The 23,338-nt window shown below is 45.9% G+C and overlaps 1 protein-coding gene across 7 annotated transcripts in view; it reads left to right on the top strand.

Moving 5' to 3' along the window:
• LOC118769441 (LIM and calponin homology domains-containing protein 1-like) overlaps positions 1-23,338 on the top strand; it is a 102,838-nt gene that overhangs the window by 30,356 nt on the left and 49,144 nt on the right. For all 7 annotated transcript variants that reach the window (XM_036516540.1, XM_036516542.1, XM_036516539.1 and 4 more), the window contains exons 2-3: positions 16,043-16,113; positions 19,126-19,195. In XM_036516540.1, the coding sequence (XP_036372433.1) occupies positions 16,043-16,113; positions 19,126-19,195 (141 nt within the window). The remainder of the gene's footprint in view (positions 1-16,042; positions 16,114-19,125; positions 19,196-23,338) is intronic.

Below are 23,338 nucleotides of genomic sequence, written 5' to 3'. Positions count from 1 at the left end.
CAGTCAGAGTAACAGCTGAGAGCTGTGGAAGACAGGGGCCACGTTTGTATAAACGCCCCCCCCCCTCCCCGCCTCAACACACACACACACACACACACACACACACACAAACACAAGCCTGCCCCACCCCCACAGCAGCAGGGAAGAGGCTGTCTCTGCCTTGATTGAGAAGTGTTTATGCTCAGTCTGGGCTGAGCTGGATTACCCATCAGGCCGTGCAGGGGGCACTGTGCCATCCATTGTTCTCCACATTCTGAAAGCCCTACTAGCCCGCAGGCCACCTCCTTGTAGCACACTGACTCTAAACACAGCATTTCCACAAATATGTGGGCCCTCATGGAAAAGTGATACGCGGTAAACTCGCAAAGCCAAAATGTAAAGAATATATAGGAATATGCTGTGTGTAACGCAGACTCCTAGTATAACCCTTACTGACTGTGTATGCAATTTTTACATGTCTTGTGAAATATAGTTTGCTAAATATTTAGTTAAACAACATTTGCTACAATGTGAGATTAAAATTATGTGAAAATACACGTTGAATCAACAAATTCTTAATGAGTCCATTTTTGTATCAGTCCCTCATTTGACAGTTGAAGGATGTGTTTGACACTTATGGATGTGTTATGGTGGTCTTTAGAAATAGGGACCATATGTTATCTGATATTGCATATCTATTGTTTACTCTCTCTCTTTAAAGTATTATATACATTATATAAAAATGTAATGCAATGATACGTACTATAAAATTACCTGGCCTGGCGTAACATCATCAAAGTCTTGAAAACATAAAAACATAACATAACATAAACATAATAAAACATAACAGATGGAAAAAATGGGGACAAATCCTATTGTCAGCTTGCGTTAAGATTTATGATTTTTGCTAAAGGCACTGTTGGTTACAGACTCCCAAAAGCACCATTAAAGAGGTTTATTTATGAAATTTGAAACAAACCACTGAAGTTTCAGACTCCACTGGCAGACTTTGTGAAGACCTTGTAAAATATGATAGTGTACACCGTAGGCCTGCATTTGTGTTTATTAGACAGTAAGAGAGGCTTTTGGGTTCTGTAGTTTTTCAATTTCAGCTGCATTTGCGTTTTAGGAGCAGCGTATTTTTAAGGGTTTGAAGAGTGATGAGGTGCTTTTGCTAGACGACGAGGAGGGCGAAGTGAACACAGTACTTAGCTGTTCTGTTATTTAAAACGTTTAGTTTTCGTCTTGAGTTTAAAGATGATAGAATAGATATTATATGACAGTAGTTTTCCTTGCAGTTAAAAAAGTGAGAAAATTACCCATAGCTTAGTGTGTTATAATATTTCAAAAAACCTCCCATGTGACGCCCTAAAAACAAAAATTGTTTAATTGTATTTGGGTCCCCTCCATTGGGCGGAAGCCTCCAGATGAGCTGGACTGCATTCGGCAGACCTAACCACATTGCGCATTTCAGTTGACTCCAGGATCCAAAGGGTTATTCCTGGGTTACTAACCTCAGCTCAGTTCATTGCATATTTTGAAAATCAAAGACATCTTTATTTCTTCTCACCATTAACAAAAGAGAAAAAGACTTGTAAACACTACGTTGTAATTAGTGGGTGGGAAGTAGACTTTTAATTCTTTGGTCGCAGCCCAGGTCTGGCTGGCAGACAGCAGTGTTTATGACAAAGGCCTTCAACCGTGATTCTTTTTCAGTCGAAATTTGTTCTTACATAATGCTTTTGGGGGGCGGCTGGGGAGTGTTGGGGGCAGAGGGGCCCGGGGCGTCTTGGCCACTGAAGTCGAACGGGGTGTTGGAGGCGTCTGGCGGAGATGTGGGAAGTCGGGGGGGGGGGAAGCTGGACCGGGATGGTGTTGGTTGGTTTATGCGCGGCCACGTTCGTTTGCCCTGCCAGAACAAAGCGGGGAACAGCGAGAGGTTTGTTCGGCGGGGCCTGGCCTCGGCTGACACCACTCCTCCCCGCGAGGAGCCCTCGCAGTGTGTTTAACCCCGTCCCGACCCTTGCCCTCCCTCATTGTGCTGGGGGCCACTTGGGGAGGGCACGGATTGAGGGGTGACACTTGGACCGGCGTCTTTGGGACAGAGAGACAGGAGTCTCTGTGGGAATGGGACCGGGGGGGTGAGGGGGGGTGATCCCCTGTTCTTCTCCGTGCTTGAAACACAGCTTAGTTTTCACAAGAAGGCCCCCCAGAGGAGCACCAGGGAGAATTACCCAGAATCCCCAGAGCCTGGTTAAGCTGAAGAAAAAGAAAAAGCTCAATTTCAGTCACATGGGAGTCCCGTGAATCAACTCTGTAAGTTTTGTAATGTAGTGAGTCAGTCTGCGGCGATTCGGTTTGTTGGTTTGTGTCCCCCCCCTGTGTGAGTATGTCCTTGTTCTGCCTGCCATCAGTCACAGCGACGCAGCTTCGTCACTCCAGTGGCTTCTGTCACTGCACCCTGAGGAGAGCTGACGTGTCAGAGCGGTGGTGTACACCTCCAAACGCTCCTGTACTCTGACATCAGACATCATGTTCACATGGATTCCTTTATCCTGAAACTCACCCGTGGAAGTAGTCCTGGCTTACATGCTTGGCTCCTCTCACAGAAGCACATTGCTGCCCTGTAGTGTTCATGACGCTTTTGTGATTCAGTGCTCACGCCGGGTCATGCAGTGTGCTGTATGCTCCAGATGCTGACTGAGCTCTCACACGGTCTGTGCTGCTTATTTACATGTGGTGACAGGCTCTGTGGTTTCTGCAGTGCAGTGTGCCTGAGCTGTCCTGAATGGAGCCCCGTAGCATGTTTGGGGTCCCTTCGGCTGAGCTCAGACAGGGGTGCGTGTGGTGGAGTTTGAGACGGGCTGTGATTCTGTGGAAGAGCGTTCCTTGCATTTCCAGGGTCCCTGATAACACGTTGCACATCAGAGGGTTTCTCTCTTAGAGCCCTCCCATTCCACTGGCTCAGGGACTGTCAACATGACAGTTCAGATCAGGAAATGGGAGCATTTTGATAGCAGCTCATTTGTGCCCACACACAGCATCACATACCACCCGCACGCCCTCGGCCTGGTACCTGTCAGCCCCCCTGTTCTACTCTGTCAATATGAAATATCCTCTGGTTTAGGAAACTGGATGGTTTTGTGGCCACATTTTGGAATGGGTGACCTTCCCATTACTTTGCATTTAAAGGGAAAGAATAATAACAGGGTTTGATCAGACAGCCTCTGGTGATTTGTCCAAACCATCCAACTGGAATTGGAGTGTAGTCCCAGCAAAAGCCATCTCAATAAAACAAAGAGCTCTCTCTCTTCGGCTTCATGCGGCCAATTAAAATTCTATTCTTTCCGCATACATTTTTTATTACCATTACTTAAGAATATCATTTTACAAATTTGATGCAGAGTAACAGCGCAGTTTTGTAATCCCTTCGACTCGGACTGCAGAAAATTAGAAACACACACTTCAGATATGATCCTGGTCTGTGGAAATGAGTGCAGTTATTGGCCGCAGCTGGATGGAGCAGTCCTAGAAATGCCAGTGTCCTACATAGACTGACAATCAATTCGTCAGTCGATCGAAACATATTTGTAATTGCACGTTTTTACAAATGTGGTGTTGCAAAGTGTTGGCTAGTGTTACGTTTTCCACAGGAATTTGAAACAACACAGAAAAAAACAGAGCCAGTTGGGGCAAAAAGGAAGATTATTCCTTGACTTTGGAAATAAAGCTTATTATAGATCATTTATTTTATAAAGGGCCCAAAGGCCTTTAACCTGAATATTATGCTTGAAATTTTCTTTGCTAGTTTTCCTCGTGGTAAGTGTAATGCTGATTTATCATTGTAAGGCTTAGATTCATCTTCCGATTTGTGTATGGATTTCTGTCTGTGTCTGTGTGATTGTGAAGGTGACCGCTCTGTAGAGTTTTGAGAGATAAGTATGAGCAATGGGAGAGTCTCTCAGAAGCTGACAGACGTAACATGGTTTAGGGTTAGAGTTTTGTGGTCCTCCATTGCATTGAAGTTGCTCGTTACCGATTTACACACCCCTCCCCCTCCACTCAGGGGCAGCTATGCTGTACCGTGAGGTGAAATCAGGCCAGAATTCTCCAGACTCTGTCATCTGCTCTCCCTTCAGCCCCTGGGGCAGTGTTGGAGGCGTGGCCTCAGCAGCTGACTGACAGATTGTCACCACTCTGCTCTGATCAGTGCTGGACTTCTGCCTTTAGCTGAAAGAGGTGTCCTGTGTTTTTTTCTTTTCTTTTGACTGATATTTACCAGCCTGAGAAGAATATCTGTGACCTTGGGTGCAGAGTGGGGTCTTCCTGGAGCAGCCCTCTGGACAATGGGTGCGTGAGTCCACCCGAGGGGTCTGCGACATCACTGACAGATATAGATTCAGCTGATCGCCCCGGTGCCCCAGTTTGCCCTGCGTGACAGCTGCTGTGCTTCCTCTTCCTGTCTCCTTGACTTGTCCGCTCCTCAGGGGTTTCCCGCCCAGCCTGTGAGGGACCTCCCGCTTTACCGGGCAGCTCTTGTGTGATATGTCCAAGAAAACATCTGGAAAAACACGTGACAGTCCACATATCTGGCTTTGTTTTCTGTAGATGCTCTTTGCATACTGAGGTGTGCTGCATAGCCACTGAACCATTTAAGGACTCTTTCCTCTCTGTTCTAAAGCACAGAACTGAGGTCATTAGGCTTCTGCCATCGGGCTCCAGGGGGAATTACTTGTTGCCTTTGCCTGACTGCTCCTTGTCTGTCATAATAATAATTAATAATGAAAAGGAAAGGATGGTCTGTACTGTTTAGTGACTTTTCAGCACATCCTCTTGTTTTTTGTATCTTAAAAAATCATTTTAATTGGGGCTCTTCTTTTTCAGTCGTAACTCAGAAAGTAGCTTTTTTTTACAAGGCCAGAGTTGCTGGTACTTGCATGAATATTGGAAGAAGGTCCCAGTCTCTTAACTCACATCGAAATGGGCCCGCAGACCATTAAGGTGGTACAGTTACTGAACCAACACGGCACGCTGTTAAGTGCCGCTCGGCCCGAATCCACAGCCTCGGCCTCCCGGTCAGCTGGAGTGGAGCAGTGGTGCGTGGTGAAACGATGAATAATGTAGGCTTTGGATGGGTGCTCCCCTCTTCCCTCTTCCCTCTTCCCTCTGGCTGAACTGCACTCAGCGCAAAACCAGAGTTGAGACGGGAACATCGGCTCAATAAATCTGTCGAAACGAGCCGCCCGCTTCGCTCATGGAAACAGACATTACGGATACGGGAGTGCTGATGCTCTTCTGTGTCTCCGAGAGGAAGGCCACGCCGGATGCTGTAATGTCTGGACCCGCACGTTTTATATGTTGAGTGTGTTTGAGACTCGGGGGCGGGTTTCCCAGATTCTCAGTCATCTGCACCATTGGCTGCGCAGCAGCCGTTGCCCAATGAGCTGACCATTAGTCCAGAGGAAACAAAAATAATTATGTTTAGGATATTTAGGCAGTGTCTTATCCAGGTGGTCATGTCTGTGCTTGTGATTCAAAGTTGTATTTTGCAGTGGTGTCCTCTGAAGCTCTGTACAGTAATTTGCCTAGGAGAAGGCTGAGAACAATAATGTTGTCGGTGTATATACTGTATGTACAGTGTACAGTGGGCTAGAGATAATGAAGGTGTTCCGGTCAGTAGATCACGCTGCCCCAGGCACAGAGGTTGAGTCACACACTGACAGAGCAGCCACAGTAAGTTGGCAAAGCGTAAGTGAAAAGGATTAGCCTCTAAGTACCCGGCCAAAGCGAATTATCCAGATTAAGGACTAACGGTGTAAAAGTGGATACGCTCCTTAACGGAGCTGCATTTCAGAGGCGGTCCTGATTATGCAATACGCGGTTAGGTAACTCAAACCGTCAGTTTGCCTGCGTTGTGTGTTAATACGTGATTGTGTGTCTTTGCTGCTGTGGGTGCACAGTACAGATGTTGGACATCAACAGCACAAGAACGTCTGCGGCCTGTAATTAATTATTTTGTTTTATAGGGCCATGATTAACAGATGTCAAACTTAACCCACGTTTGCCAACGGCAAGCAGATATTTATCACAGTACTGATTGTTTTCAGTGGACTGTTTCAATGGCAGCTTATAAGAGCTTGTGAATTCAGTACTATGATGTACATATGTGTGGTTCTGGAATGTGACACAACACACATGGAGAAATAGCCTGAACCAATCACCAAGTCACCCAGACAATATGTCTGCTTCCAGTTCTTCAGTAAAAAACATTTTTTTTTCTAGGAGAAATTATATGTAGCAACAGAGAGAAATGATGGATTCTAGATCCCAGGCAAAGTTGTTTTTCTGTCTTACATAAGAGTTCAGCACATCTTCATTGTGAAGTTTTTTGTTATGATTTAGTTGGGGCTGGCCTCTGTGGCATTTTGTCTGCCTTTTAAATCACAATTTAAAAGCATAACTGAGATCTAATTTGTCTAAAAATTTCAGCAGAAAGGCAGCTGGCCTTTGGACAAACTGACAGTGAATTGGCTTCTACTCTGATGTGCAGAAAAACTCACATTTGGGGAGTTTACTGATGAGATATTTTTAGTGTTTTGACTTTGTTCTCTGTTCTCAGTCAAGGTTGTGTTTGAAAGGGAAATGTTCACTTCTAAGATGGAAATTATCACTGGAGCTTTACTTGGCTTAAATGGCTTATTTCTCCAATTCTGTGGCATGGGTGCAAGTATTCGAAAAATGTGTTTCTGCTTAATGTTGAAACAATATTTACTTAGTAGAGATAAACAAGCAAATGAAAAAGAAGACATTTGTCGAGAGGAACAGACAGAACCTTGAACACCATGTTTGTGGTTATCTGTCCCCACCACATGAACCCTCGAACCTTAAATCAGAGGCGCTGGCCTGGCATCCTGGCAGGCCCACATGGTCGCTACCGCTGGCCAACTGGAGGCTACTCACCTCCACCGGGTTAGTACAGGCTGGAGGTCATGCAGGGAACACGGCTCTGGTTTTCTTTCTTCTGGGCCTGACTGTCGGGATTTGGTTGTGAAACATTGATTTGCAGCTGTAGCAGACTGATATTTTAGGCTTCATCCATTTTATTTTTCCATTTTGGCCATCCTTGAATAAAAAAAAAACGACCTCTTTTTTTCTTATCAAATTAGTATTTATTGTTGTCCCAGAATGCAGGCTCAAGATTTTTGAAGACTTGACTTGGCTTGACTCTGTGACTCTTTGCAGTGTTACTGGATGGGAATGGATGTAGTGTTTAATTAATATTTTATAAGTAAAACTGTTCAGAGGGATGGATGAGGTGGTGGGGGATAGATTAATTGTGATTGGCCTTTAGTGCAGTGTGTAGTGTGTGGAGTGTGTAGAGCATGTGGTGGGCACACTGTGGGGTGCGTACTGAGCAGTGTGTAGTGTGTGGAGTGTGCACTGTAGTGTACACTATTGTCTCATGCGAGTGTCACTGTGATCTGAACACAAACGGAGCTGGATCAGGCTGCACCAGTGATGGAAGCCGCTTTAGCATAGTGCTGCATTGCCTCTATAGCCTGTATAGCAGTACGCTGCTTCTCCTCTGTGAGTCAGTTTCAGGACGCAGAGGCTGCTAAGGGCGGCAGTGTAGCATAGTGGTTAAGGAGCAGGACTCGTAACCGCAAGGTTGCCGGTTCGATCCCCGCCGGGACACCGCTGCCGTACCCTCGGGCAAGGTACTTAACCCGCAATTGCCTCAGTAAATATCCAGCTGTATAAATGGATAACATTGTAAATATCTGTAACCTGTGTAAGTCGCTCTGGATAAGAGCATCTGCGAAATGCCAACAATGTAATGTAGTGTAATGTAATAATGCACAGGGCCTGTTACGTTTGCTCACACGTACGTTTGATGGAGATGTTTACTTCTGTTCTTCCCTTAATCACCGCTGCAGCACGGCCGGTAAGAGCACCCTCGGCCCGAGTCCCGCGCTGAACCCAGCGTGGTTTACGGCCTCTCCTCAAGGGATAGAATGCCGAGAATCTCATTGAAATTAAATACTGGCTCGGTCTCCCAGGGCCAGGATTCTTAGTTTATTTTAAAAAAAGTCTTTTTTTGAGTGCAGGAGGAAGTCAGCTATCAACATAATACTGACACACTGTAACACCACTCATTAATACGGCCCGGTTTTGTCTGGTGTATTTTATTAGTAAGGCCATTTCTGGTGAACAGTGATTGTTACTGATCAGTGACCAAGTGCTGAAAATTATGCATGAATGGCATCTAGTCTAGTAGTGAATACTCATGAGATGAAGGATTACACAGATTTTACTGTACATATTGTGGGCGGCAGTGTAGCGTAGTGATAAGGAACAGGGTAACTGAAAGGTTTCTGGTTCGATTCCCTGCTCCGGCACTGCTGCCGTACCCTTGGGCAAGGTACTTAATCCACAATTGCCTCAGTAAATATCCAGCTGTATAAATGGATAACATGTAAAATTATAATCTATGTAGGTTGCTCTGGAGAAAAGCATCTGCTAAATGCCAATAATGTAATGTAATATAACATATTATCCATTCATTCAGGTGGTTAGTGAGGCAGTCTGGGCTAATTGCCTTGTTTGAGAGTACCAGAGCAGTGCTCCCCAAGGGATACAGACCTACAAACTTCAAGTGCAACACAATACCATCCATTTCATTTTACCGTAAATTTCATGTTGAGATTAGATCTCGAGATCGAGACTAAGGCAGTGTTTCCTTAACCACTTTCACAGCTGGAAATAAAAGCTTAGCATAATATACAGAGGGCTGGCTTGGAAGCTGAGTTCTTGGATAAACATTAGAGAGGAATAGGGAATCATCGTGTTTCTTCCATCAGAATGCATCACTCGGCCGGGCCTGTGCCTATGCTGATGACCTGCTGAGCATGCTGGGAAAAGTTGTGCTCATGTTTGACATCTGCTTCCTGCCTCTCACTACACACCTGCCGTAAGAATGAAATGAAAATGAATGAATGAACGGGTGAATGAATGACTGTAACTTCATTCAATAGTGAAGGTGTGATTCTGTTGGTACTGTACAGTTGAGTGATTGTTTGCTTAAATCAGGACAGAGGGCACACACTAATTGTTAAGTATTAGTGTTGGTTGATTATTCCCAGTTTGAACATTGAGTCATAACTATTATTTTTTCAATAGCTGTTATTGTTTTTTTTAAAGTAAATGCAGTGGACCAATAATTAAGTGTCACAGGGTGGCCACATGCGCATTCACTAGTAATAGTCCCAGTATTCTAATAATATCATCAAAGCAGGTATGAATGAAAGCTGCTCGTGCAGGTATTTCCACACTCTGTTTAGATTTATTTCTGGTATGCTTTGGGTTGAGAAGCTAAAGCTTTGCTTTTGTGTAATCGTTTGAGTGGTTGGGTGTAGATGAAGTCTTACCGTGTGAAAATCGAGAAAGCAGAGGTGTAGAGTTTGGATGCGGATGCATGGGAATAGTCCCTGTTATGTCATGGAGTGCCCCTTGGGAAGGGATGTTACCCCTTTATTGTTGCCTGGGAAAACAATGCAGCTTCAAAGCCGACAAGGACTGGGCCAAATTCCGCGGACATGACAAAGGACCCAGAGTTCCGGAATCTGAGCCAGTCACCTCGGGTGACCCCCTTCTGTTTGGTTGTGAGGAGCAAAGTTCAAAGACAGAACTGATGTGGACAGAGGGCTCACTAACGGCAGTGGTGGACATTATGAGGGGGTCCTACGTGACGATTGGACCACTCATGCGAGCAATGGGCTCTATTGGCTGGCACTTCCTTGGGGGTCTCTTACATTACATTACATTATTGGCATTTAGCAGACGCTCTTATCCAGACGGACTTACATTGGTTATAATTTTTTTTTTTTATATGTTCTCCATTTATAGAGCTGGATATTTACTGAGGCAGTTGTGGGTTAAGTACCTTGCCCAAGGGTACAACAGCAGCACCGGAGCAGGGAATTGAACCAACAAGCTTACGAGGTTTTGAGTCCTGCTCCTTATGAGTCCTGCTCCTTACCGCTGCACTACACTGCCGCCCCTCTTCTGTGTTCTGCTTTGTAGAGAGAAATCTCCAGACTCTGTACACACTCCCCTGCGTGTATGCGCTTCACTCCAGCCCCAATGGGAGAGCTTAGCTTCATTATGCAGGCCAGGCATGCCCTCTCCAGGATACGGCCATTCAAGTGTGACCAGATGCCAGAGTTTAACAACACAATGAAACTGTTCTCGGGCCCCTACCTGGATGCCCTTTTGGTCCTTCTGAAGGCCCCAGGGAAAAAGATTCTGTTGTTGCACGAATGGCATGGCTCCACAGAGTCCGTTACAACTTTGTGGGTGAATGGCTGCCTGCTGTCCCCTGCCCTGACAACCCAGCCTGGCTAACCTGTCCACTGTGGTCACTGTACTGTAGAGTAAGCCAGCTATCCCACAATGTTCTGTGGTTCCAGGGGCATGAGGCCCTCTCATGCCCCTGGAACCTGTAACAACCTTACTGCTGTAACTGTGACCGTAACAACAGACAGAACATAAGCAGGGTATTATGTCACATTACGTATTGCAGATTTGATATATTGTAAATGGCAGTTATGTAAAAGTCAGTTATTATTATTCATACTAAGTGGCAGCTTTTTTTCTAATGTGTTAAACCAAGGTCCTGTCTCACTGTGGTCATTAAAGTTTTCATGGTGCTTATTGCAAAGACTTTGGTTTTCCCTGATACCCCTGTCAAATTCCTAATCAGGGTCTTTCACTGTGGCAAACTAATAATACTCCAGTTTAATTGGCTAAAGAAATCCATCCGTCTGACCACCTCAGCTGAACTGTGCTGAATACTGTGGCACTGAGACTATTGTGTATAACCCAGGTGGGTGAGGTGAGACACCCCCTTTCAGTGTGAGGTGCTTTGTGATCCTTAAAATCATCATCATCATCATCATCATCATCATCAAAAAAATACATATTTGTTAGAGCCCTTCAGTCAAGAGGAGTTTCAGTTGGCTCTGTGTTCAAATATAACCTAGGGAAAATGTTTGGGTGGCTGTATTAAGCAGCATTCATACATCAGTCTTGTATATTAGCTGCTGGCACGGCCAGCTAAGCACTTTCCTTGGGGTTCATTCTCAGACTTTTGTCTAGAAAACCAAATTAGTTTCGAGCTGCAGTTATGTACATTAGGTGAATCATCATTGTCAGGCACATTTTTTGATACATTTACAGGGAGAAGCTGCTATAAGAGGTATCTTGCTCTTGTAAACAGCAGAACAGGAGAAAAATAAAAGCTGAACCGGAGAGATGATTGCGCTCAGGTGCAAGGTCGAGCCTCACCAGGGCCTTGTGGTCATGGTAACGATTGTCTCGGGAACGCCGCTCCCGACGTCCTGGACAGCTCAAGCGAGGCGCTAATGTTTGAGGACAGAGGACCTGCCAAGTGCAGAGAGTGTGAGCGTGACTGATTACCACCTCCATACTGATCTAATCAATCTCGCCACGCTGGAGTCCAGCAAACGGCCATTTTGTGTGTCCACACCGGGCTCCCCCACGCTGCGATCCTCAGCTGTTAATGCTTATTTGCTATTTTCTCGAGCATCGCGAAGCAAGGCCCTCGTTAAAGACTGTCTAATATGGCTCTTTGGCAGGCTTATTAAAACATGGGGAAAGTACGTCTAATTAAGCCAACAGAACTATATTTATTTTTCATTTTGGTCTGGAAGAACGGTTTCCCTGGAAATTCTGTGCTGCCAAGAATCCTAACAACATGGTCTTGATTGATTGTGGTCTGTGTGGTGGTATATTTAATTTGTTCAGTCATCTACACAAGGGTTTAATAATCTGCTCAGTTGTATAGTTGGCACTGGTTTTCTGGTCCTGGGTGCACAGAGTATTATAAATAAGTAACTGAGTTACCCATCAGCCCTTAGTCTGTTCCTTCCTCCAGCACCCTGGGTCAGTCAGTGGCTGGCTGCATGAGGGTTGCTCATAATGACTTGTGCTTGTTGAATCTAGGCCATTGATGCCCCCCGACTCCATATCGATAGATGTGCAGCCACTGAGCCATGTCCTGAGAAGGGCCAGTGGCAGCTTCAAGGAAGCATGCATTAGATTCACTTCCCTCATACACTGATCCTGAATCAGTTTAAGATTTGTTCACATGATAGTTGAGGTTAGGAGCAGCTGGATCGACTAGTCCTTTGTCAGTTTTTGTTGGCAGAAATAACCCATAATTATGAATTATGCTGGCCTATCCAATGTATATTGTATGGAAAACTGCCACACACATCAGAAGCCTCTGCTTCCTGCTCTCACAGGTCTACCTCCGCATGGGCTTACCGACTTTGTGGTGACAAGCTGCACACAAATAATTCAAAAGGACGCTATATTATGTATGCAGATGAGATATGTAACACGTTTTCTGTGAGTTAGAAGGATAAAAGAAAGAAGGAGTATCTCATGGTTCTGTCACAAAGTGGGAGAAAGACGAGGAAGGAAAGAACACATGAAAGAATGCATTGGAATGCAGGTAATAAGCCATCTGTGCCCTCAGCATAGGAAACTGAGAGAGGAGCTTCTCCTGCAGGCTGCAGGGACACAGGCAGTGAAGTGATCAAGTGAAAGAGGCCCAAATGAAGCCTGAGAAAGAGGAGTGCGGTAGTGTTTCACCAGCAGCATCTAGCCTTTCCTTTTATCTCTCGATGTGCAAGCTCTATCTGTATAGAGATGTTTCTTTTCTGCCTGCCCGCTGCTCAGTATGATTTACTGAGGAGAGAGGGTTTCTTGTTATTGAGACGTATGTGCATTCTGAAGGAATGTCTTGCTGGTGGTTTTTTTAAGCTCTTTACAAGGCACCTTGGGTGGATACAGGGGAAAATAAAAGCCAGGGAAATTCACAGACGCGGAGACTTTGAGATCTCAAGGCCAGAAAGAATGAAGACACTGGACCACCCATTGTGAATGCCAAAGCCAATGCTGACAGCCAAACCCAGTGCTGTTTGCCAAACCCAATGTCCTGGCAGAGACAAGAGCAGCCATATGGTGAAAGTAAAATGAAATCTCAAAATCTCATCCATACCCAGATAAAGTATTCATCAACTGAACTGTCAGTTAATGCCTAAACCTTGTGTGCACACCAGAGATGAGATCATCAGAGTTTTGAGACATACACTTTCAGTGGGAACATGCACATCTGTGCACTTCAGACATCAGAATGTTCCTTTTACTGGATTCATAGAGTCTGCATGTCATTCATGATTACCTGAAAGAGTGAGGTCTCATAAACCTCACAATGGGTGGAGGGACCATCTGCTGCAAATCACTGACTGTACTGAATGAATCGCAACACTGTGATTGGTTGAAGTCAGAGAATCACCGATAGCACATGATGGCTCCACCCATTCGGGCTCTGTTGGGCTCCCACTCTCTGAGTGTAGGGTCTCACCTGGAATTTGAACTGACAACCCAAAGGTCATAACACTACAGTTCCCAGAACGCCACACACCAGCAGCAAAGGTCAAAGAGTGAGTGTCCGCCATGTGTCTCTCCTGCACTGTGCACACAATGACATCATCAGACTTTACAATCCCCTGTCTAAGCAGCACGCTGGCTCATAAGGTGAGACATAGCCATTCCATTTTCGCCTCTATTCCAAGAAGTAATAACTTTAAAACTGAGTCAACACCAGCCAGCCAGGCATCACACTGTAACGCTCTGCACTTTCGCAGCTGTGCAAACAATAGGGTTCGGGACATTCGGGGGAATTTAATCCGACGATTGTTTCGGCTGCCAGCACAAACCTGAAATCCTAACTTTCAAGGGATGTTTTGCTTTCCCAGCGGAGATAAGTCCATCAGCCCCCGGTCTGCCTTTTTTCTCTCTTAGGGGTAATTTTCCTGCACGGCTATGTTGGAGCAGTTTACCCGAGAGGTCAGGTGTACAGTGAGTGGTGTCCGTTACACGAGGAGGCCCCCCGAAGGTTGTCCTCTGTAGAGACCACTCCGCTTTCAATGGGCCGTGCATCAGTGTCACCACTCTGAGAAGGGGGCTGACAATGTTAGTGTTACCTGCCATATCAGATGTATGTAGACAAGGGTACAGCAGCAGGTTATCCTGTCTATCCCCATTTTCTATTAAAAAAAAAACACTTTACACTAGTTTAGCACTTAACTCAGTATCTTACTGACCTCTTGTAGTACTTCTCAATAACTACTCTTAGCATAGTGATGCACTGATTTGGAAGTCGCTCTGGGTAAGAGCATCTGCTAAATGACGTAATGTAATGTCATGTAATGTAGACGGTTCACCGTGTGAATATGCATGTACAGTACTGTGTTTTTCACATGAAGACTGATGTTAAAAAGAACTGGAAAGGGAGCAAGCCACACACAATATTAATGATTAGGATCAAAGATCACACTTTAATTGAAGAGCCTGGTTATGCTGTTAGATAACCACTGGCACATACAGTACATTAATACCTATTAATGTAACATTTTTCATATTTAGCAAAGAAGAGCATGAGCCGCTTGTAAAAGGGCAATAAACTGCCAGTTGGAAACTGATGTCGCAGTAGAACTTCTCACGTGTTCACATCGGTTGTTTTGAATGTGTCAGCTTCTAATGTTGATATTTACATTAAATTAAATTTAAACAGTCAGTGGTAAAGTCAGTGGTATAAAATATAAAGTGAAGCTTATTACCTATTTTATCTGCTCACTCTGAGTATGAGTCCTCGTCAAAGGCATACGTAATAAATAGTGGCATATTTAATAAATGTGTTCTGATAGTATAAACAGAGCTTCTTAATAAAGTGTGGCTGGATTGGAAACAGATGTGAATGATTTTGCTACTGCACTATATGGCAATGGACAGAGTAGTTTAATGCAGTCTTGAGTGTGTGTGACTGGAGTCTGGAATTTGTCCTATCAGGGAGGGAATGCTGTCGAACCTCTCAGAGTTGCCCGTTCCTCTGAGTCCCTAACCCTAAAATCTTCTCTGGACCTCGCTGCAGGTCAGCTACATGGGCAGTCTTGAAGTTCGGCTTGTAATTCCTTAAATGCGGGAATTTCAATCGCGCCTGCCAGGGGGAATGAAAAGAAAAGCGCGCAGATCAAAGCAGCGTCTTATCGTTCTTGGAGAAACGAGTGAGCGGAGAGCAGCAGAAGAAATGGAGTAAATCTCCTCGGATGAATGTGATTGAACAGTTTCCACACACAGGGCAGGGGGCCACGTGGGCAGCGCTGGTGGCTGATCAAAAACAGACCACCCGTGGAACCAGGAAGCTTTCTTGAGCTGCGAGTCAAAAAAAAAAAACGGGCAGATCAAGCCTGGTGTCACATTCAATTAGTTCCCCCAGGAACCAATTCCCAGGGACTGAAGTCAAGCCTTCATGTCAAACCTGTTTATGGAATGCTGTTAACAGGGGGGCGCCGGATGGGAAATACTACCCCCTTTAGACTCGGCTTGGTTTTTTTCCCTCCCCTTTGAAATGCATTCTGAAATTCTGCGTAGGCTGTTGGTAATTTTTCAAACATCAACTCTCCCCCTGCTGTGGATTCTCTCTCCCCATCGCTGGTGATGTTTTCCATCAGTATTCGCTGGCTTTCACTGCCTCGCCTCAGAAAGTCATGCACTGCACACTGATACCCTGGCTCCATTTTCAGAGCAATCAAACACAAACACGCACAGACACTTCAGACTGATCGCACAGACTGAAGTGGAGGTGCCCCACATGCGCTCCGTGGATGTGCAAGATTGAACTGACTTGGGTCAAAAGTTAACACTGGCACCGAGAGGTGAACTGCGAGCGAATGCTTCATCAAAGACAGCTCCTGGTCTGAATTGTACTGTGCTCTCACTTTAATTTGAGTCTCGCTCCACTCATACTTGATTTGTTCTTTCGGCCTCTTCTTGCATGCCATACAGTTCAGTAGTGAAATGGCGGTTTATGATTGATTTATAATGATTTATAATGTTTATAATGAAATACATCACAGTTCAGTTTGTAATATGATGAAACGGTAAAAGCCCCTCTTTTCTGTTTGAATTGCAGGCGGTCACGGGCCGACGCTTTGGTGACAAGGACTTCCGCGGCGGTCTGGAGAACGGGATTCTGCTGTGCGAGTGAGTGGGAGGACTGCTTTTCCTCTGACGTGGGAACGGGATGTGGCAGAACGGGAGCGTGCAGTCACGGCATGTCTGGTTCGCTGGCATCCATGTTTCGTCTTATCAGATCCGTCACGTAACGCTTGGACCTCCACACGCTCGTTCTCTTACCTTTTTATAGAGCTGCGGTGGCACCTGAGCGTTTGAGCTGACAGTTCTGCAAGCAGCGTCCCCCCTGGAGGTTCACTGTTCACACCTCTCAGGTGTCTGTTCCTCAACCCTCAGGAGTCAGTTCCTCTATCTCCCGCTCCGCATTAATATGACTTCTCTGTCTGTCTAAGGCAATTTGCATAGCTTAGATTTGACATGCCATATCCATCGGTGGATGGATGTTCATCTAGGTTAGGGCTCACATTCAAGACAACAGCAGCTGTGCCTCACCCATGACTCAAACCTGCAGGCGTCTCGTTAGAGTCTGCCTCCCTAACCACTTCACTCCAGCACTGAGTCACGACAATTTGTACATGAAACAAATGTATAATCCCAGGAATGCAGCTTCCTGGCTTGCACCATCGCTCCCTAACAATGTGTCTTTATTCTCTCGGTCATCATATGTTTGTGAGTATGTAACTCATCCTCTTCCAGATCTGAGACCCCCTGTCCCAGCCCAGGAACGAAAGCCAATCTGAATGTGATTCCATTAGCCACAAAGGGAAGGCTTAATTGTCTGTAGACATTCTGTGGTAAATTATATAAACTACAGAAGAATCCCCAAGACTGATGGAGAATGGCCTGATTGTTTCATCTTTTTAAAAAGGAATGCCCATTAGCACTGATTGACTGTATTTTGGGGAGCCTCAGTTCTGGCCTCATTGTATTATTACAAGGTCAATTTGCATTTGTTTCCTCGCCTGTGGCTTTCGTTCCTTCTCCCAAACCGAATTTTCTACGGGCCAGGAAGGGTCCGGCCGCGGAAAGAAGCCGGGGCCTTCCCATCTGTTAGCCATTAGGATAGAGAGCTCCAGAAAAACATCTCCGAGCAGAGACAAACAGAAAAACAGCCTCCTTAAGGCGGGGTGGCAGCGCCGTTCTCCGGGGCCGGTGGTTTCCTGCAAGTCACCGCTGACCTCGGCTTGGCAGTTGATTTAGTGGCGCTGCTAGCAGGAAGCCAGAGAGCCCTTTGGCCTTGGAGCACAAAAGTGGCCTGTTCCCTATAAGTGTTCCTTCAAGGACGGTGGAATGCCCATCGTCTCAGGTCCTGATTTGATCTATCTGTGTGTGTGTGTGTGTGTGTGTGTGTGTGTGTGTGTGTGTGTGTGTTTGTGCGTGCATGCACCATGGTGTGTGTGGTCTGTATGGTTTGTGTGTTTAGTGTATTAAAGTATGATCATATTTTGAAGCATCAACACAAGTTGTGATGATTATTTTAGTTGTCCACGTGTGTTTTATACCTCCTGTAAAACCGTGGTCTGTGAGTATGAGTGTGCCTTTGTTGTGTGTGAGTGAGTAAAACAAAGCAAATCAAAACAAAAAAAACACATAAATCCTGGAGTCAACAACTGTACAAACAAAAAAAAATAACCATCTCTTTCCAGCAAACTCCTGGGAAACACTATTGGCTGAAAGTCAGTTTGCTGTAGTACATATTCTGAGGTAGTACAGCTGTGAGGAGTCAGGTGTGTCCTGGGTGGCTGTCTATCTCTGTTATAAACTGCAGGCTGACAGGGTGCTAAAGACCTTTCAGCAGGAGAGGTTGCAGCTGAGTACCTTTCACAGAGAGAGCAAAATGAGGGAGAGGGGAGGAAAGAGAGGGGGAAAGAGAGAGGAAGATGGGGGGGGGGGGGGGGGGGGCAGAAGGAGAAAGATGTGGGAGATGGAGAGGATGGAGAGGAGGAAAGAGAAGGGGATACAGAGAGAACAAGATAAAGGAGAGGAAGAGGAGAGAAGGGGAGACAGAGAGAGGAGAGAGAGGGATTGACAGGGAGAGATTGTGGGATTCTTATCATATAACAGCAGCTCAAGGCTGAGTGAGGTCCAAACAAATTCACAGTACTGCCACTGACCTATAAGAGAGGGAGTTCCTCTTCCTGTTTCCTCTGTCATGCTTATCATGATATATGTTCTGCATTAACGTTTTTGCAGTCTTGACTGACTGCATTGCTTGTACTTGTGTGTGTGTGTGTATGAGATTCTGTGTATTTGTGTATGTGTCTGAGTGATTCTGTGCATTTGTGTGTGTGTGTGTGTGTGTGTGTGTGTATGTGTATGTGTATGTGTCTGTGTGTGTATGAGATTCTGTGTATTTGTGTATGTGTCTGAGTGATTCTGTGCATTTGTGTGTGTGTGTGTGTGTGTGTGTGTGTGTGTGTGTGTGTGTGTGTGTGTGTGTGTGTGTGTATGCGTGAGTGTGAGTGTGTGTGTGTGTGTGTGTGTGTCTGTGTGTGTGTGTGTGTGTGTGTGTGTGGTGCGTGTGTGTGTGGTGCCTGTCTGCCTGGTTCCTCTCTTTCCCCCGTGGTGAAACCTCCACAGGTCCTTGCACAGGAAGTATCTCTGTCCAGCAAGCCTCACTCAACCCCCTGCTGTTTCTCAAGTATCAGACGTAAAACCAAGTGACAGCACTGAAATGAACCAAAGCGCTGCAATGGGAATACTTACCCTGTTGTGCTGCTTTTCCTCTGGAACAGTTTTGCAGGTCTGCAGTGGAAAATGTCTCGTTTATCAACTGCTGGCAACTTCACAAAGATGGACAGGTTTCTAGGATATAAAACACATGCCCCAGTTTGTGGTTTTCATCGTGTTCCTCATCCCTGGAAGGCTGGATAGATGTGCAGTTTTTCTGTTTTAGATATTTGCAGTCTTTTATTTCTGTCATTGGGATAACATACCCATCATAAGTGTGTTTACTTAGGATCCGGCCCATTGAAAAACAGCCAGGAAGGCTGAGTGTCGGTGCTGATGTGGCTGATAGTGCTGTGCTGAGTCTGTCTCCAGGGAGTCGGGGGTTAAGCAGCATTTTTGCTCTCTCCACAGGCTGCTGAGCTCCATTAAACCAGGACTGGTGAAGAAGATCAACAGGCTTCCTACCCCCATCGCTGGGCTGGTGAGTTCAGAGAGATCTCGGCACAGTCCAGCTGCAGCAGCCCACTCAGACACTCTCCATCTCCCTTTCTCTCTGTCTCTCACCCACTCATTCACTCCCTCTGTCTCTGTCTGTCTGTCTGTCTCTCTCTCTCTCTCACCTACTCATTCACTCCCTCTGTCTCTGTCTGTCTGTCTGTCTCTCTCTCTCTCTCACCTACTCATTCACTCCCTCTGTCTGTCTCTCTCTCTCTCCCCCATCCCTCTCTCACCCACTTATTTACTCTCTCTGCTTCTCTCTGTCTGTCTCTCTCTCTGTCTGTCTCTCTCTCTCTCTCTTTCTCTCCCTCTCCCTCTCCCTCCCTCCCTCTCTCGGCCCCCAGTTCTTATTTTGCACTTGACTAAAAACTCACGCACTGTGTCATTCACAGGGGTTTTCCTCTTTATTTCTATACAGAATATGTTGTAGGGTATTCTTTGTCCTGACCTCCTCTCTCTGAATGTGTAGACAAGCATGGGTCCTGATAATCACCTGAGAGAACAGGAATCTCCCTAGGGTCCTACCCACTTTTGGTGTGTCTTCCTTTTGCCTGACCAGAAAGCAAATGAGGATCTCTTTCAGCTGTCTACCTGGCCTGCGCCCTGCACTGTGATTGGCTGACTCCAGCTGCGTTAGTGGGCAGGCCCAGGCCTTAGACCGCAGACTCAGCTCTGATGCTGTGTGGTTTGGATGGTCACAGTGTGACAGAGCCCAGCGTGCTGATGCCCATGACCCTCTCCAGGACCTGGTACTCGGGCAAAGCTGATTGTTTGTCCCTGAATATTATGTTGTATTATGGCTGATGTTTATATTAGAGGGATGGCAGTGTAGCATAATGGTAAGGAGCAGGGCTCATAACTGAGAGGCTGCTGGTTCGATTCCCTGCAGGGGCACTGCTGCTGTACCCTTGGGCAATGTACTTAACCCAGAACGGCCTCAGTAAATATCCAGTTGTAAAAACTGTGACCTGTGTAAGTCGCTCTGGATGAGAGCATCTGCTAAATGACAATAATGTAATGGAGAGCTTGAAGTTGCAGCTCGAATCAGACGCCTGATAAAAAAAAAACCTCTCCCTTTCGGACCCTCACTGAGCTGACTGCTGCATTTTTGTGTGGTGCAGTTGCAGGGCATTGGCTTCATTCAGTGTGGGTATATATTACATCAGTGACCTTCATCTTCCCAGCTTTTGTTGATCAATCATTGATACCTCTTTTATCATTTTTGACAGCTGAATGAATTTGAATTTGTTTGGAGTGGGAACATTTGTTTTTCAAGTGCAACTTGCAGTTCTCAGCCCAACAGAGCAAATAGATTTCAAAGACTAATTGGCCCAGATATCTTTCAGTTGTTCCTGCCAAGTCAAATTTCAGATTGAATAATAAAGGTTGCCTTAAAGAGTGCTTCCAGCTGTTTGTTTGAGCGCATTAAATATCTGATATCAAAGGAATTAGAGAGGATCAAGAGGTCCGTCTCTTTTTCTCATGTCTCAGTTTGCGTTCTGGGACTTTCCCCCCTCCTCTCTGCGAGGGGCTTCAAGCGTCCCCCCCCCCCCCCCCCCCCCAGACTCCTCTTCTCATCCAGCTCCATCGTTTATCTGACACGCTCGACCTCACAGCGGAAGCTTCCCGGGTCTGCCGTTGGGAAATCCTCACCAGGCCTGCAGTCAGGTTCTCCATCCCCCCCCCAGAGGAAGGCGGCTGCTAAGATCCCTCACCATTCCTCAGCTGTTTCCCCTCCCTCCTCCGGTCGCGGCACACCTGCATCCACCACCGGGGGGCGACGGCGAGCCCCCACGGGTGGGGAGGTTGACTCCCGTTCAAGCTTCGCCGCAGGGGTTGGACAGAGGACGCCTTATTGTAGCCTGTGTTCCCAGTCCAGCTGTGCTTGAAGCGTTAATCCAACTGTTCATTGCAGATTTTACTAGGGAGTTGGGACCTCTCTGTTTCTTGTAATCAGACAACAGGGGAATGGTATTCAAATGCTTATTAATGAACGAGAAGTGAAGAAAGCCAGTTTTATTCTTCTTCCTTAATACTGAGAACAAAGCCTTAGAGCACTGCATAGTTCACTAATTTTTTTGATATTATTAATTTCCCTGCCAAGAGGAGTGCAGGAATGAACATGCATTTGCAGTGAGTCGTTATTTAAATAACAAGGATCTCAGTGTCATACTGTGCTTGGGGGGGATAAGAAGGCTTTGATTATTTGAATATTCTTTTGTGGGAGCCATAGAATATTTGAATATCAAATCATTTGAAGTGCACGTTCTTAATTGAAACGAGGTGAGGCGTAGGCATGCTGGCTGTAGTTAGCAGAACCTGCTGGAGGGGTTTCAAATAAATCACCTTGACAAAAATTCTGTATCAAACAGGAAGCAGCTGGATTGCTTTCTTTCCATTGGACCTTAATTTAGAAGCTTAATCGTTTCACTGGAGACCATATACTCTGCTAATAGCTACCAGTAAATGGTTTCTGTTGTCAAGTCAGCCAGAACTGAGTTAAAGCTTGGGCTCAGGTCCCTGAAACATTTATCACTACTTTATCATAAGACTGTCACTATCACTATCACTCACTTATCATTTACTGTGCTGCTGAATATGAATGCGACAATAACGAGCCTGTGTGAAGATTGGAGTGAGATTTGGAGATCAGTGAAGGAGTTGGTGGGGTGTGTGTGTGGGGGTGTAGTGCAGTGAAACAGTAGACAACCAAACACAGTTGAAAGCCTCATGTTTGTAAAATGTTTAAAATTTTTAAAATGCTGATCTCTGCTCTGCTGATTCCTGCACAGCAGCATGCAGGATGTTCAGACTGAACTGGAGTTATGTAAAATGGGGAGAGAGAGAGAGAGAGAGGAGGAGGACTGAGGGACAGGCCTCTATTAATGTGTTTTCGAAGGATGTTTTCCTTGGCAGTGGACCCCCCCCCCCTCCCATATGCACTTATCTGACCATGTTGCAAAATTTATAGCCAGTTGCGCTCGTCTGGTCTTTAATAAGTGAAACGTGATTACAGGCCCATATTTCAATCTTTCATTTTTTTATTAACTTTTTATGACAATGAAATACCATATTATCTTCTGCAATTCAAAGACTACTCCCACCTTTTTCTGAGGCTGAGGTGACATTTAATATTTAGTCCTTTTTCCATTTCATAATATTTCTGAATATTGTTATTACTTCTCAGACGTGGAGGTCTTTGGGGGGATGTCGGCTGCAGTGTTTAAAGGCCTCAGTGGAATGTCTGTGGGCTTGATGCCAGATTTGTCAGCAGACCAGAGAGGGAGATGTATGAGGAAAAACACAGGTGGCACTTAAAGTAGTGAAGTGAAACCACTCAAGGATCCATATGTAGCAAGTTGAAAGAGACAGGAGGCTCTGAGTCAAGTCGTAACTCAACGCCTACGGTTACGTAAGACAGTGAAGCAGGTCCTGTAATTATAATTACGTGCGTATACCACATAATCGCTCTGGCAGGCGAGAAAATAACACCTGAGTGTCACGTGGTGTCCGCGGTGCAGCTCCCTGAAGTCGGCTCTCTCAGAGGGGCTCTCTTTGGTTACGGCAGGACACGAACGGGCCCACTGTTATCTTCGCCGCCGTAATAAAAACGGGCACCGCCCACTTCCTGTATTGTTTCGTACGAATGCGGCATTCCGGGAGAATTGCCGTGGCAAAATGGCAGCATTGTAGGAATGCAGCAGTGGTGGCCGCGGTCTTCGCGCGGCGCGGACCCTTAGGCGACGCTGAGTGCTGTTTTTTTTCACCGTGTCCGACTTGGGGGAGTGTTTGACTTGGCCTCCCGGTGCGGATTCTGAAGGGGCCGCTTTGAGGGTGCTCTGCGGTTTTTCCTGCCAAGGCTTTGGATGAGGGTGCTTCTCTGCGTGACTGCTCTGTCCTACTCTGTTCCCCAAAATGTGGCTCTGTGCTTGGGACTGCGGGCTCGATTCCATCCTATATGGCTTGGCCTCCGGGGCTCCCATCCAAACAAAGTAGTGCCATTCAGAGTGTAATAACAAGCCAGAAAGGAATCAATACAGTGTTTTTTTGCTTTATGTTATTTAATTGCTTTGCGTAGCATGCACTGTCATCTCGGGTGACTTACATAGCTTACATTCTTTACAGT

Source organism: Megalops cyprinoides, chromosome 22 (genome assembly GCF_013368585.1).
Source record: "Megalops cyprinoides isolate fMegCyp1 chromosome 22, fMegCyp1.pri, whole genome shotgun sequence".
Lineage (NCBI taxonomy): Eukaryota > Metazoa > Chordata > Actinopteri > Elopiformes > Megalopidae > Megalops > Megalops cyprinoides.
The sequence above is the reverse complement of the archived record's forward strand: the minus strand, read 5'-3'. Positions and strand labels throughout refer to the sequence as shown.